The 16644-nt window shown below is 48.0% G+C and overlaps 1 protein-coding gene and 1 long non-coding RNA gene across 42 annotated transcripts in view; one reads left to right on the top strand and one right to left on the bottom strand.

Moving 5' to 3' along the window:
- Positions 1-16644, top strand: part of TRERF1 (transcriptional regulating factor 1) — a 206270-nt gene that overhangs the window by 155812 nt on the left and 33814 nt on the right. For 40 of the 41 annotated variants that reach the window (XM_081518600.1, XM_081518606.1, XM_081518612.1 and 37 more), the window contains 3 exons: positions 12254-13915; positions 15340-15386; positions 16288-16438. In XM_081518600.1, the coding sequence (XP_081374726.1) occupies positions 12512-13915; positions 15340-15386; positions 16288-16438 (1602 nt within the window). In that variant the 5' untranslated portion in view covers positions 12254-12511. The remainder of the gene's footprint in view (positions 1-12253; positions 13916-15339; positions 15387-16287; positions 16439-16644) is intronic. The other variant, XM_081518640.1, reaches the window with a different exon arrangement.
- Positions 1-16644, bottom strand: part of LOC145516873 (uncharacterized) — a 28990-nt gene that overhangs the window by 5492 nt on the left and 6854 nt on the right. The window lies entirely within an intron of this gene.

Raw genomic sequence — 16644 nt, 5'->3', positions numbered from 1 at the left:
CAGCCTCTTGATCTCCTGAGGCCTCTCAGAGGCTGTTGGGTAGACAGAAGCCAGGCCCTGTGGTCCTCCCACTATTGCACACAGAACCTCAACAGCGGGACTCTCAGGTGAATATTCACTTCCAACTTTTTTCTGTAATAGTGGAATTCCTAGAAGCATCTGTAACTTAAAGCATGCAGTTTCCCTCAGTCTTGGCGTGTGCTGTCATTTGGGACAAGATCCTCCCAAAAGTGGTCTCAAAAGTGGTCTTGACAGCTTGCAGGGTGTCTTCCCTATTCCATCCTTGAGTCTGTCCACCCTTTGCTTCCCCTCCCTCAACAGCTTCCCGTGGGCTGTAGGAGCCTGGTCAGGGTGCCCTCTCCTCTGATGAGGAAGGCTGGCCCCCCTTGCTTGGCACGAGGACGAAGGAGACATCGCCAGGGGCAGCCAAGCCACTGAGTCAGACTTCAGTCCAGGGGCTCCAGGGTGGTGGGAGATGAGAGGGGGCGCTGAGGCCCTGTGTCTGCCTCCACTGAGCGAACGCCTGCTTAGCACAGGGCCAGGTGTAGGGCCCAGGCTGGGTCCCGGAGACGAGCAAGAAGGGGCCTCCAGCTGCCCTCGATGAGTTCACCCCTGCTGGGAAGGTGGGGGCGGATTGAGGATGATCCGCCAGAACCCAGTTCACAGGGGCCCGGAGGAGGGACCAACTCAGGAAGTGCCGCTGGGAAAGCCTCCAGCCCCAGACACCAGAGGTCCTTCTGGCTTGTTTCCTGACTCCCAGAATTCTCCCCAAAGTCTTAGAACTCTGGGCCAGAAGGGCCGTGGCATTGCCCCAGGCTGGGGCCTGTGTTGACAGGATGGCCCAGTGTGGCACTGACGTCATAACTCAGGGTACCTCCCGTCCGAAACGCAGACGGAAGGGCCAAGTGTATGTGTTAGTCGCTCAGTCGTGTCCGACTCTTTGCAACCCCGTGGACTGTAGCCCGCCAGGCTCCTCTGTCTATGGAATTCTCCAGGCAAAGAATACTGGAGTGGGTTACCATGCCCTCCTCCAAAGGGTTTTCCTAGCCCAGGGACGAAACCCAGGTCTCCAGTACTGTAGGTGGATTCTTTACCGTCTGAGCCACCAGAGAAGCCTGAAACACAGTCAGAAGGGCCAAGAGAGGTAACACCTGAGCACGAGAACCTTCATGCATTTATTTCCACACAAGGAAGCATCCCAGGCTTTGTTACCCAGTGAACTGTGAGCTGCTTGCCAGAAAGAAGGGAGGTGGTTTCCCCTGATACACCAGCTCCTTCTCCAGGCCTTGGGTGTCCAGGAGCATTTGTTTTCTGTAAAATCTAACATCTTCAACATTACAGACCAAAGCCAAGCCAGCAGCTTCATTTGTGAATTGAGCCCCTAACCATGCAGCCTACCTGGAATCCTGGGCAACATTGGGGATAGGGGCTGGTGTAGTCCCAGGGGCCAGTGCTGGCTGCCCCTCTCCCTTCCCTGCAGTGGAAGCCAGTCTGTGCTGCTTGAACTGCTGGAGTCCCTCCCAGCAATTTGGCCCAGGGCGCTGGGTGTGGGGCTTGAGTGATAGGAGCAGGGTCCTCAGGTGCTTAACTTGTGTTTTCTTAGGTTTCTTGTTGCTGGGAGTGGGGCCAGTGAATCTACATCTACCTGCCAGCCCCTCTCCTTCCCTCCATCTTCACCCTGTGCTCCCTGGGGCTGCATCAGAAGGAATCCTTCCAGTTTCCTATCCCTTCCCTGTCCTGCCCAGGACAGCTGTGGGAACGGGGCTCCTTCCCTGGCTGCACCCCCCAGTGCTGATTCACAAGGCCTAAGCCTCAGGTTCTCAGGGGCAGGAGTGGAGGCTCCTCCCTGCAACCCTCGCCCAGACCCCTCCATCTGGTCACCCTGCCGAGATCCTCCCTGAGTCCCCAGCAGCAGGGGACTGGCCCATAGCACCTCCTGGGTGCAGGCTGAAGTGACCCTACCCCCTGCCAGGCTTTCCTCTGCCCCCTCCACCTCCTCCTTGGGAATTTTTTTGGCTCTTTAGGAAGCCTGGCAACTATCCCCTCCCCAAGACTGTGGGCTTCAAGACAGAAGTTTGCAGGGTTTTGTCTCCCCTAGCAGGGCGCTGGCACAGTAGGTCCTCCATGTGACTTTGCAGGAAGGAATACAGAGGATAAGGCCAGGCACAGATGCCAGTCTCTGGGCTGGGAGGCCAGTGGTCATGACCTAGTCATATCTCTTGGCACAAAGTAGGTCTTCAAAATATAGTTACGTGGCTCCTGAAATTCTCCCAGCAGCAGCTCTTTAGGAGAGATGTGTGATGAGTGAGTAGTCAGTGTTCAGGTCGCCCAGGGACTCACGTGTGAATGGTTCAGGTGTCTCCCCATCCTGCCTTCTCTCTGCACATCTCTTATCAACCTCTGGCTAGTCCTTATTCCTTTTTTAAAATATTTGTTTGTTTACTTGGCCGTGCCAGGTCTTAGTTGTGTCATGCGGGATCTAGTTCCCTGACCAGGAATCGAACCCCGGCCCCCTGCTTTGGGAGCTCAGAGTCTTAGCCACTGAACCACAAAGGGAAGTCCGACTAGTTTTTATTCCTAATCTCCCCACTAGTCCCAGCCATTTGTCAAGGAGGGTTGATTTGAAAAACTATATCTGGGAATGTATCAGCAAGGCCCCCTCAGACCATCTCTGCCTCCTCCAGGAAGCCCCCCTAGACTCCTGAGCCCCTCCCCCGCCTTTTCTCCCCATGTCCTCAGCATCCACACTGCTTCATGCCAGCTAGGGTGGGAAGGAAGTGCCATGTGGCAGTCATGAGGGCTGGGAACGACGATGTTAATTAATCCTCTGGTAGAACTCCTGTTGGCCCAGAGAGAGCACGGACAGTGAGAACTGCATCCCAGAAAGTGAAATAGCTCCCATCTCCATGCCCTGGTGGAGAGCTGGCCCCAGGAAGCGAAGTCCAGACTCTCCAGGCTGTGAGTCAGGCTTCTTCCTGGTTCCTGGGGCTTGGGAGGAAGCAATTGATGTTATAGAGTGAGACTGAAAGATGAAGAAATAAATGTCTTTTGGTGCCCAAAGGAAGCCTTGTGAATCCACCCAGGGATGAGTCAGTGTGAGACCAGGGGCAGGGAGCAGTGGGGGCGGGAGGGAGCAAGGGTGAGCCAGGCGCCGTGCATGGAGGAAGACTCAGCTCTAATCGCTGGCATTGGCAGAACTGGTCCACGGTAATTGGGTTACTGGATTATAAAACACCCACTGGCTTTATTTAGAAGACTAATCGGAAAGCATTTAGAACAACAGTGTTGCTAGAAAGGAGACCACGAGCCACGAGTCAATGTCTTGGAGAACTGCCCTTGGCTTCTGCCTCCTTCAGGGAACAGAATTCCAGGAGGATCCAAGTTAAGCTCCTTTGACAGACCTGAGAGGAAGTCTTGCCTAAGACCGAAGCCAAGTCACTAGGGGAATTGTGTGTATAGTCCCTGAAGGATAGCCTGGTGTCAGAAAAAGGAAAATCTTTTTGGTTTTTCTTCCTCAAACAAGCGGTGGTGGTCTGGCGGGAGCCGGGTGTTACCCTGAATTATAAGCAAACAAGTCTTGCCGAACCGTTGGCCAAAGTCAACTTCCTCTCTCTCTCTCTCTGATTCAAAGGATGGTCCTTTCCATCCTTCTTTGCAGACTTCGTCCTGTCTCCTGTACCCCCGGGGGATTTAAGGACAGGGGAGAGGGACTTTGATGCACTAGAACAGAGGTCAACATGCCGTGGCTGGGACCAAATCCAGCCCCCGCCTGTCCTTGAACGGCCTGTGGGCCCAGAAACGTTTTTCACGTTGAAGAAAAATCCAAAAAAGAACACTATTTCTTGACATGTGAAAATTATATAAAATTCAGTGTCCATAAATAAAATTGTGTTAGAACACAACCACACATTTATATATGGTTTATGGCTGCTTTTGCACTGCAACCACAGAGCTGTAACAGACATTGTATGGCCCACAAAGCTGAAAATATTTACTGTCTGGTCCTGCACAGAAAAACCCTGTGCTAAAACATCTCCGGAGAGCCTTCTTACTATGTATAGCATTCCATGACTCTGGCACTTTAGCACCCTGGGAAAATAGTAAATTCTGGCCCCTCGGTCCATGTCAGAGGCATAGGAATCTGGGGGTGAAGTGCTTTAGGCCTCATTTGTCTGACTTGGCATTGCAGCTCAATGAGTGTCTATTGAGCATCGGCTGTGTCCCAGTCTCTGGGAACCCAAATGGAGAGGATGCTGTCCCTGCCTTAGAAGGACTGGACAGCCAATGAGGGCATAACACCAAAGCAGGTCGTTTGACTCTAATGCTTCAGAGGAATCAGAGCGAGCATCTCAGGTTCTGAGCAGGCAATGTTTTTGTAGAGCTGAATCCAAAATCCTGGAGTCTTGTTCTAAGGAAGGACTTGACCAAAGAAATGTGAAAGCAGTTGTTCTGTTAATTCATTCATGAATGAAAAAGTTCCTGGTGCCAGTTACCCAATAGGAAGTGTTATACATAATGAGAAAAGCAGTTACCTTATTAGCAAAATAATAAAGACTTGAATCTTGAGTTAGTATTATAACAGTCCTGTGGGATTGACTAATCCACCAAGAAGAACAGTTTCCAGGTTTTAAATGTTTTATTTAAAAACATTTGACCAGATGTTAAACTGTGGGCCTGGTGTGCTGCTGCCTGTGTAAATGGGGGTAGGGGTGGGGGTGTGTACAAGCATTCTTGTATGAGCATAAAGTGTCTCTAGAATATACAAACCTGAGTGATTGTCCGGAGGGGTGCTGGCTGTCTGAGGTACCCTTTATAAAAATTTTGCTCTAACTTTTCATTTCATTTTCAAGCATTTATTTGAGATTATTTTCACTCTTTTGTATGCTCTTTTATACCTTTTGAATTTTGAACCATGTGAATTTAGTATCTATTCAAAAATATATAAACTTAATGAAATAAGTAGCATATGGTTTTGCTGTTACCTCAGTACATCTCCCTGGGGAAGTCATTTTTCCTCTCTTCCATTCAATATATGATTCTTTTTTTTTTCCATTTTATGGTATCTGGATTCACTTTTTTCAATTAATTTTTTAACTGGAGGATAAGGAAATGGCAACCCACTCCAGTATTCTTGCCTGGAAAATCCCGTGGACAGAGGAGCCTGGCGTTCTATAGTCCATGGGGTTGCAGAAGAGTCGGACATGACTTAACAACGAAACAATTGCTTTACAATATTGTGTTGGTTTCTGCTGTACAAAAATGTGAATCAGTCATAACTGTATATATGTGTATATATACACATACACACATATATAAATATATCCCCTCCCTTTAGAGCTTCCCTCCCACCAATAGCCAGGACAAGGAAGCAACCTAGATGTCGATCGACAGATGAATGGATGAAGGGGTTTTTGTACATATATATAATGGAATATTACTAAGCCATAGGAAGGAACATATGTGAATCAGTTGAACTGAGGTGGGTGAACCTAGAGCCATTATACAGAGTATATGATTCTTGATTGCCTACTACTGTGAGTCAGGTACTCTTCTAGGTCTGGAAGTTACAGACAACCTTCAACTTGAGAGGGCATCAGACTGAACAGGAAGGCTCATTAAAACACGGACTACCAGGACTTCCCTGGCATCCCAGTGGCTGGTAATCTGTGCTCCCAATGTCGGGGGTGGAGGGGCTCAGGTTTGATCCCTGGTCAGGGAACTGGGATCCTGCATGCTGCGCGACACGGCCAAAAAGAAATGTTTTTTTAAAAAAGCACAGACTGCTGGGCCCCACCCCACCCCCCACATTCAGTGGGTCTGGGTGAAGCTCAAGAATCAGCATTTATACAAACTGGTGTATATACAACGTAGAAACGACAAGGTCCTACTATAAAGCACAGTAGGAACTATAATCTATAATCCCTGTGTAAACCAAAATGAAAAAGAATATGAAAAAAGAATGTGTATGTATATATATATACACACATATATAACTGAGTCACTTTGATGTATAGTAGTAATTAGTGCAACATTATAATTCAACTATATGTCAATAAAAAATAAATTGAAAGGAAAAAAAAAAGAATCGGCATTTACAAGTTCCCAAGTGATGCTGATGCTGCTGGCCTGGGAAACAACATTTTGGGAGCCCCGCCTCTGACTTTCTAGCGTTTTCTGCTTTCTAGGGTTCTTTATAAATAAACTACGTTCCCAGTTCTGAAATTATCCACAAATAACGGATACAGTAGCTCAGAACACCAAGTAATCCCTCTTGCGCAGCAGTCTGGGAACACAACAGAGCAGACAGGTCAACAGACATAAAATTATCTAGTTTCCCTTCCACCCACGGTGTGTAATGGAGAGACATGGAATCAGATCATGGTCAGAGTCTGGTGAGTTTCAGCAAGTAATTCTTCCTGGGGGAGGTGCCATGCTGCAAGGCTTTCAAGGAAGGTTACTTGGTGAGGTTTAAGCCGGGCAGGACATTCTGATATCACTAGGGCTAATGCCCGTAGTATAACACTGCTGGACATAATTTTTTTTTCATTTATTTGGCTGTGCTGGGTCCCAGTTGCAGCATGCAGGATCCTTAATTGTGCATGCAGGATCTTTAGTTGTGGCATGTGGGATTCAGTTCCCCAACCAGGGATCAAACCTGGGCCCCCTGCATTGGGAGCTTGGAGTCTCAGGGACCACCAGGGATGTCCCTGAACATCATTTTAAGACCCCCACAATCTATCCCTGATCATACAAATTTAGCCTGATCATCAGTGAGTTCGTCACAAGGACGTGGAGCCTCAGCATGGACCCCTGCACCTGATTCTCTGCCTTTGTGCACGTTCCCACAGGAGGAATCTTTTTCTGGTCCTCTCAGCTCTGTAAACCCTATTTGTCTATCAGTTCAGTTCAGTTCAGTTGCTCAGTCATGTCCGACTCTTTGCGACCCCATGAACTGCAGTATGCCAGGCCTCCCTGTCCATCACCAACTCCCCTAGTTTACCCAAACTCATGTCCATTGAGTTGGTGATGCCATCCAGCCATCTCATCCTCTGTCGTCCCCTTCTCCTCCTGCCTTCAATCTTTCCCAGCATCAAGGTCTTTTCAAATGAGTCAGCTCTTCGCATCAGGTGGCCAAAATATTGGAGTTTCAGCTTCAACATCAGTCCTTCCAGTGAACACCCAGGACTGATCTCCTTTAGGATGGACTGGTTGGATCTCCTTGCAGTCCAAGGGGCTCTCAAGAGTCTTCTCCAACACCACAGTTCAAAAGCATCAATTCTTTGGCGCTAATAATTACACTGGTGGAAATATAGTTACAGGTTGAGAAGAGTGGTCTGAAGGAAAGGGTGTGGTTTTATGAGAACATAAAAGAAATGACCCTGATGTAGCCTTGGGAGTTGAGGTCAGGATAGACTTTCTAAGAAAGTATAGTTTGGGCTGAGAACCGAAGGATGCCCAGGACTTGGCTGGATGAAGAGGTGGAGAAGGGAAGGGGAAAGCTCTCCAAATTGGGGAAGGGCAGTATGTGCAAAGGTCCTGTTGTAAGAGACAGCTTGGCAGATTCATGGAACCTGGTCACTCTGGGAGACCAGAGTGACTGGGAATGTGGACAGAGAGTTGGTGGGGAAAGCAAGGAGAAAAGGGTTATATCCTGAAGCTGGGAACAAACCATGGGGAACCCTGTCAGCCCTGTTATGATTTTTATTTTAAACTGAACAGTACTAAAGATGCCATGGAAAGGTTTTAAACAGTGGGATGATGTTATCACAGTACATTTCAGAAAGTTTATTCTGCTGCTGCTGTGTGGAGAATGGACATGACTGAGAGCAGGTAGATCTCTAATCAGAATGCTTTTGGGATAGTGCAGAAGATAAATACAGTGTCCTGGACTAGGGTGCTAGTAGTGGAACCAGAGGAAAATGGGTGGAGTTCAGAAAATACTAGGTGGTAAATTGATGGGTCATGGTGGTTGGTTAAGGGGGAGGCAGGAGTCGAGGGTGAGACTTTGCTTTGGTTTGTTTTCTTAAAATATTTATTTATTTAGGCTGTGCTGGGTCTTAGTTAGGCTTCCCAGGTGGTGCTAGTGGTAAAGAACCCACTTGCTAACACGGAAGACATAAGAAACACAAGTTCAATCCCTGGGTCGGGAAGATGCCCTGGAAGAGGGCATGGCAAGCCACTCCAGTGTTCTTGCTTGGAAAATCCCATGGACAGAGGAGCCTGGCAGGCTAGAATCCATAGGGTCACACAGTGTCAGACACAACTGAAGCGGCTTAGCACGCACACACTCAAAGGTCTTAGTTGCGACCTGCAGGATCTTTTTTTTTTAGATGTGGGATCTAGTTCCCTGACTAGAGATCAAACCCGAGCCCCCTTCACTGGGTGCATGAAGTCTTAACCACTGGACCATCAGGGATGTCCCAAAGGCTTTGGAGGAGCATCCATTTGGGGGGAGATGATGTTGAGTTTGCTTTGAACTTGGAAATGGGGGTATGGAGTAAGCAGCTAATCAGGAGGTCAGACCCTCTTAGCGGGTGGTCACTGGGAATCCTCAAGGCTTCATCTTCAGGGTCTGCTCCAGCCATGTTTACCCAGGCTTTGTCCCACCCCACTGCTTTCCTTGTTCCACCCTTCATTCCACCAAGCCAAATGCCTCACCCTGAATTTGTCCATATCCATCTCGTCTCATTCAGAAAGGGACAGAGACCAACTTAGATTTGCTCCCAGTTGGAGGGAGGGTCTTCAAAAACTTCCTGCTTAAAATCCCCCATAAAAGGATATTGTAAAACCATTTACCCCCTCACACATTTTTAAGTTTACATCTACATTTTTTATCATATGTCTGCAGAAGATGCAATTTCCAGTACATTGTAAACATTGATATTTTTAAGTAAAACTATGACATCACAGTTTTAAATTTATCCAGTGGAATCTAAACACCATGGAATTTGATACCCACATCATCCATTTTAAAAATGCGTGAACATGTTCATCATTAATAGTCAGTGTTCCTTTCTCTCCTGAAATTTTGTTTCACTTCCCCCGTGGAATTTTATGCTAATGTAATATGTTTTTGTCCCTAAAACTCTATCATTTGTTTCCCTATCCTAATTTTTTGTAACAATTTTATATGAAGTTAAAACTTTAAAAATTTCCTGAAATCATAAAGTTCTAAAATTTTCTTCCTGTTTGAGTTATCATTATAATGATTATTAAAAGTGTGCAGTTGATCAAGATAGCATAAAGTATATTCTAATTTGGATAAATAATACACATAGAAACTAAAATTATATTGAAAATATACCTTAGATGGTGATGCTGGAGACTTTTTAAAGTAATTTTTAACTGTTTTTCATGTAAATACACTTTTTTGTTTGCGGTGTTGGGGGAGGGTTGTGTTTGAAGTATAATGAATTTACAGTGTTGTGCCGATCTCTGCTGTACAGCACAATGGCTCAGTTTTACACATTCTTTTTTAAATGTTCTCTGCTATCATGGTTTATCCCAGGAGACTGGATATAGTTCCCTGTGCTAAACAGTAGGACCTTGTTGTTTATCCATTCTCAATGTAATAGTTTACATCTACCAGTCCCAAACTCCCAGTTCATCCCTCTCCCACCCTCCTCCCTTGGCAACCACAAGTCTGAGCTCTATGTCTGTGAGTCTATTTCTTTCTTGTTATTAGGTTCATTTGTGCTATATTTTAGATTCCACATATAAGTGCTATTATATGATATTTGTTTTTCTCCTTCTGACTTACTTCACTCAGTATGACAATCTGGAGTTGCATCCATGTTGCTGCAGATGCCATTAGTTTGTTCTTTTCTATGGATGAGTAGTATTCGTTTATATTTGTGTGTGTGTATGTGTGTGTGTGTGTATGTACCACATCTTCTTTATCCATTCACCTGGTGATGAACATTTAGGTTGTTTCCATGCTTTGGCTAAGTCATTTTTTTATTGATGTACAACATATACATATGTGATGAAGTCTGAGTGTGCAACTCAGGTTATCACAGAGTAAGCACACCACCACCCATGCAGCTGTCACCCAGGTCCAGAGGTAGACTCTTGCTGGCGCTGGGTTATTTCTTCTGTTTTGGGGGTTTTTTTTAATCTGTCCATGGAAGAATACTATTTGTTGCATGAGATATGAGACACAGACCAGCATCTATTATATTTCTATTTTTCATTTATACAGATGTAAACACTGAAAACCCTCATTCGTATAAACTAATAGATAAAAAATACGAGTTTTATTAAAGTGGTGTCAGCTCAGTGTTCTTGATCTGCTTCTGAGTTATGTACCAAAAATCACATAGTGATCTATCACTGACAGGTGCATTTTAATTACTTCTACTGGGCCTTCCTAATGAAAAACAAGAATTGGAAACCACCTAGCTTGCAAATAAGATTTACTACTTACTTATTAGAGTGTCTCACTGGCAGTGTTCTGTGTCCTCTTGTGTGGTGGCTGGGGGAGTTTTCCAGTTTCCCAGTTGGCCTTAGCCCAGTTAAGATTTGGGATGGGATGAGTAAGAAGTTTGTCTTTCTTTTGTAAAAGAGTAGAGCTGTTTCGAAAGAGCAGGTATGAAAGGACAACTTGCACCTCTCTCAGTGGTTAGCAGACGTTTGGACCTTTCCAGAACCATTTGGCATGGACTAAATATGCTTTATGGACATTTTGGAAGTTTCGGGGCTTTCCAGGTGGCACAAGTGGTAAAGAATTCACCTGCCAATGCAAGAGATTCGCGTTCGATCCCTGGGTTGGGAAGATCTTCTGGAGAAGGAAATGGCAACTCACTCCAGTATTCTTCTCTGGAAGATTCCATGGACAAAGGAGCCTGGCGGGCTACAGTTTGTGGGGTCGCAAAGAGTCAGACACGACTGAGCACGCACACATACATACACAAATAACGGGGACCTTTTGACGTGGACCAAATGTCTTATGGACCCAATGTCCCACGGATGTTTTGGAGAGGACCGTGTCCTACAATTCTGTCACCCATGTTCTAGAAAGGGCTTTTGTGGAAATTGAGGATCTGGAAATTGATTATCTTAAAACTGAGTGTGTGTGTAGCGCTTGGAAAGTCTCCGTGTACTCCCAAGGGTTTACAAACCCCAGTTTGAAGTTCACAAAAGAACCTGTATGGCTTCAGGTCAGACTAGACCAGTCACTCAAATTTTTCTAGTTCGTGTCTCTCTTTTTTTAACTTATTTTTGGCTTCTCTGGGTCTTCATTGCTACACAAGTGCTTTCTCTAGTTGCAGCAAGTGGGGCTACTCTTTAGTTGCATTTTCTTATTGCAGTGGCTTCCCTTGTTTCAGAGCTCAGCCTCTAGAGTGTGGGCTCAGTGGTTGTGGCGCAGGGGCCCAGTTGCTCTGTGGCATGTGGGATCTTCCTGGATCAGGGATCGAATTCGCGTCCCCTGCATTGGCAGGCAGATTCTTAACCATTGGACCACCAGGGAAATCCCCTAGTTCATGTTTCTAAGAGAGGGAACTTGATTGGCTCAGCCTATTTGTTTATCTACTTATTTATTTATTTATTGAGTCCAAGCACATCATAGACCTCTGGCCAGGTGACCAGCACTGTGCACAGGTGTTGCTTTGAGCAGGGATACCAAAGGATCAAGTAGTTGTGTACTGACGTGCACCGCTCTTCTTTCAAACTGTTCTTCTGCTAGAAATATACCCTCCAGCCTATGAGTGCCATATCTGTTATTTTTCCCTCTCTATTACATGCGTCTCTTTCCTCCTTGTACTATAGTTATTCATGTGACCAACTCCTTTTCCCAACTGTAAGCTCCTTGAGATCTGGTCCATGTCTTAATCATTCCCTTAAGCATTGTGTCTTCCACTTAGTAAATGTCTGTGTCTAATAAATATTTGTTGACCAGATGAATTGATTTATGAAACGTCTTCATATCCTTTTAGGCCCTACAGTAGTGCTGGGCTTTCAATAGCAGGGTCCCAGAAGAACGGATGAATTAATCAGTGAGCAAAACAATGAATTAACGAATCGATGAACTAATGAGCCATGGAGCAATGGCTTGAAAGTAAGAGAATTCACATCTCACGTGAGGGTCAAGATCTGTGGAATCAGTGTAAAGGTGTGGCGTGTATGAAACTGGCTATTTCTAACCCAGGCTCTCGTTTTGTGTTTATTTCTCTAATGAGTTGTAGTAGATACAGTTGCTCATTGCAAAACATCCAAGTAAGTCCTTTCCTCTCCTTTGCAACTTGTCTTGCAGGTGTGAGCAGCATCTCTTCACCACGGTGGCATTTGGTCTGTCCCTTAGCCCTGGTGAGGATGTAAAACCTCTCGCTCTGCACATGCGTGGTAGAGGCCAACAGGAACACCTGGCTGCAGCCACAGTCACGGACATGTCAGCCGTGGAGTAGTGTGGACGCTTTCTCTCTGCTTCTCAGGGTTTCAGTCCTTTCGGGTTTGTGTCATTGACGTTTTTGTATGGTTTTGTGGCTGGACGTTCACGACCAAGGCAGGCACCATGGGGGACCAGCAGCTGTACAAGACCAACCACGTGGCCCATGGTGGTGAGAACCTTTTCTACCAACAGCCACCACTTGGTGTCCACAGCGGGCTGAACCACAACTATGGGAATACAGTGCCTGGGGCTGGCATGGATGCCCCTCAGGCATCACCCATCTCCCCCCACTTCTCTCAAGACACTCGGGATGGTCTAGGCTTGGCTGTTGGCTCCAAAAACCTTGGCCAAGTGGATACCTCGAGGCAGGGAGGGTGGGGAGGCCACGCAGGGCCTGGAAACCATGTCCAGCTACGTGGCAACCTGACCAACTCGAACATGATGTGGGGGGCACCAGCCCAGGCGGAGCCCACCGATGGCTACCAGTACACCTACTCGCAGGCCAGTGAGATCCGGACCCAGAAGCTCACCAGCGGTGTCCTGCACAAGCTAGACTCTTTCACCCAGGTGTTTGCCAACCAAAACCTGCGAATTCAGGTCAACAATATGGCCCAGGTGCTGCACACCCAGTCGGCAGTGATGGACGGAGCGCCCGACAGCGCCCTCCGCCAGTTGCTGTCCCAAAAGCCCATGGAGGCCCCAGCGCCGGCTCTCCCGTCCCGCTACCAGCAGGCGTCCCAGCAGCCTCATCCTGGTTTTACCGGAGGGCTGTCCAAACCGGCTCTCCAGGTTGGGCAGCACCCGAGCCAAGGGCACCTGTATTATGACTACCAGCAGCCACTGGCCCAGATGCCGGTGCAGGGAGGACAGTCACTGCAGGCCCCCCAGATGCTGTCCCAGCACATGCAGCAGCTGCAGCCACATCAGTATTACCCGCCGCAGCAACAGCCACATGCCGGGCATCAGCGGGTATCCATGCAAGAAATGCAGCCACCGCCACAACAGCAGATTCGCCCGCCACAGCCCCAGCCGCAGCCGCGACAGGGTTCAATGCAGATACCTCAGTATTACCAGTCCCCACCCATGATACAGCCTTTGCCAGAGCCGCAGCAGCCCCAGATGCACCTGCAGCCCCCTTCTTATCACAGGGACCCCCACCAATACACCCCGGAGCAGGCGCATGCAGTCCAGTTAATTCAGCTGGGTTCCATGCCCCAGTACTACTACCAGGAGCCCCAGCAGCCCTACGGCCACCCTGTGTACCAGCAGAGCCACCTGCCTCAGCACCAGCAGCCTGAGGACGGTCAGCCCAAGACTTATCCAGGCGACAGGCAGGCCCAGGCCATGCTGAGCTCCCACGGGGACCTGGGGCCTCCAGATACAGGAATGGGAGACGCGGCCAGCTCCGACCTGAACCGGGCCAGCAGTGTCCTCCCGCACCGGCCGCTCCTGTCCCCCGGCAGCATCCACCTCAACAACATGGGGCCTCAGCACCAGCAGCTGTCTCCCAGTGCCGTGTGGCCCCAGGTATTCTCAGAGTGGATGTTAATCCCGGGATCTCAGGGTGCGCATGCGCCAGTCAGAGCTGAGTCCAGTGCAGTGCCTAGTCCAGTCCTCCAAACCCCTCCGACACTTTCGTTCTTTCTTTATTCCACAAATGTTAACCAGACACTGTGGAATACGAAATCAATTGTGACTCAGTCTTTTGCCCGTAGAGCTTATAATCTCACTAAAGAGGTGGCCAAAATACCGTATCAGATCCCCAATGATGCATGTCATGGTCAAGGCCTCATCAGGTGCCCAGCGACCACACAGTGGGGGTGTCTTGTCCCCCTTAGGTCTGTATGCTTAGGGGACTTCCTATGAAATTGTTCCTTTCTGGGGAGGGAGACCATATTATGACAGCATTTCTCAAAGTCTATTGCTTAGAATAGGAGTTCCATAGAATGTTTAGTGGACATTGCTCGGGGGAGGGGAGTGGGTTCTTGGGAGAAATCAATATGAGGGGATACCTCATGTAGTTGCAGAGGTGAAAACCTTAGCTGCCCACAGGATCCAGGCAGGTAAAGTCAATAAGCAGAATGGCCTGCTATGGATTGTGTGGACTGGAGGGCCGATGCCCCAGCTAATGATATCCATAGTCAGAGTTTTTAAAAACAATCCAGCCAAGCAGACCATGTCTGCAGGTCAGATTCAGCCTGTGGGTGACAAGTATTAACTCTTAATTGCTTCCCAAATATATTTGATCATAAAACTGCCTACTGTGTGCTGGGCACCGTTCATGTTTTGATGTGTTCCAAGTGCTACACTCAAGTGACAACAGATTCAGGGGAGGAGGGTACCTTGAATAAGACCAGGGTAGATGAAGAGAGCGCTCCGATGAAGGTCGAAAGCCAGAGATGAACTCCCTTTGACCCTGTTTTGTTTAGGACTCAGGCCAGTAGTAGCTGAGAGCCTTTGTGAATACAAGAATAAGATGACATGGCCCAGGCTAAAAAGAATTCCAGCAGGAGGTCTCCTTGCAACTTCTGCTGCATGAAGCACTCAAAACCAGGGTCCCTTAGGCCTTCCAGATCAGTAGTCTCCTGTATCATCCAGCTCTCCATTCTGTGTCTCTCTTGGGAATGGAGTCTGTGCGTGCACAGAGGGGTAGACGGGGAGAACAGGAAAGGAGGTGAGGGATTGAGTCCCAGTGGGCTTGTGGCTGGCGGGGCATCCTCAGGGGTGTGGCCCCAAGCCCATGATCATCAGGGGAAAGAAGACTGGAAGTTTCACGTGTGGAATGGCAAGGGCAGGAGTAGCTCTGAGCCCGGTCAGCATGAGGCAGAGAGAGGGAGGAATCCTAGAAGGGCAGGCCCTGGTGTTCGCACTGCTCAAGGACTCCTCTCGTCAGAAACATGTTTTTGTTTCTTTTCTTCTTTCTTCTCGTGTCCTGCATTGCTCAAAATTAGATGCACCTACCTGATGGCCGAGCCCAGCCAGGGTCTCCTGAGTCAAGGTAGGATGGATGCGTGGAGGCTTGTTCGCATGCGGGGAGACTGGGAGGTTTTCCTGGATTGTCTCATGATTCATTTCCAAATTCAAAGTTGGTTCCACAAAGAAATTTATAAGAATAATAATAGCAGCTGTTGTGGTTGAACCACTTACTGTTACTCCATATCATGTCTAATAAAAGTAACTCAGTGAGGGTGGGTGTGATTACCATGTGCCTAGCATGTAGTAAGCACTCAACCACTGTTAACTGTTATTATCATTATTATTTTACAAATGAGAAAGCTGAGTCTCAGAGAGCTTAAGTTTGCACATCGAGAAAGTAGGGGTGCTGGCATAGACTCCAAAGCCCATGTTCTGCCCTCTTATCCATTCAGTGAGTGTTTATTGAGTACCTACTGTGTGCCAGACATAGAACTAAGCTTTGAGGATGCCATAGTGAAATAGTACAGTCTTGCTTCCTCCCCTCGCGGGTGTAGTAAATCATTAACGCCAGAGTTAGCCAGAACCTGACAAACTAAGACGTATAATCTGAAGACTTAAACAGAGGACTGAGACTCATATCTCTAAGGAAAGGCTTCTAGAAGAGGAGGACCCAAGCACCCTGCTTCTAGAAGGGTAGTAAGCCAGAGGTGGGGGGAAAAAAACAGCACTGAAGGCCTGGAATGAAGAAAGATGTTTGGTTCAACTTTTGCATGATCTTAAGCATACCCTTTCCTACTTTTGAGCCTCCGTTTTCCATCTGCAAATTGGGCCCAGTTCTCCAAAGGGAATTGGTGAGGGGCCATGGCTGTGGGACCTCTGGGTGAATGAAACGGGTTCATCGTGGGTTGTGTGGCCTTGTGATGAGTCACTGTTTCCCTTTATTGATGTGCGTATCCTCTCCACTTGGCCCTACCCTTGAGCAGCGGCCAACCCAAAGGAGTGTTTGGGGAGCAGTTTGATGCCAAGAACAAGCTGACATGCTCCATCTGCCTGAAGGAGTTCAAGAGCCTGCCTGCCCTGAATGGCCACATGCGGTCCCATGGGGGGATGAGGGCCTCCCCCAGCCTCAAACAGGTGAGCAGGAATCCACCCCCCATCCTTCCCAGGCCATGTGCTGCTTGCTTTGCTTTGCTGCCATCAGATGGAGTAATATGAGCCCCACCTGAGGGACCTGGAGAGGCGTAGTCCTTCCCTAACAGAAGTGCTCAAGCTTTGACGCTGGGAGCCAGCCAGGTCACACAGTCCCCACTTCCACTGGCACCATGAACAAAAATCCAGAA

Source organism: Giraffa tippelskirchi, chromosome 8 (assembly GCF_054371585.1).
Source record: "Giraffa tippelskirchi isolate mGirTip1 chromosome 8, T2T-mGirTip1v1.2.pri, whole genome shotgun sequence".
NCBI classification, from domain to species: Eukaryota; Metazoa; Chordata; class Mammalia; order Artiodactyla; family Giraffidae; genus Giraffa; species Giraffa tippelskirchi.
This window is presented reverse-complemented; position numbering and strand designations above follow the sequence as displayed.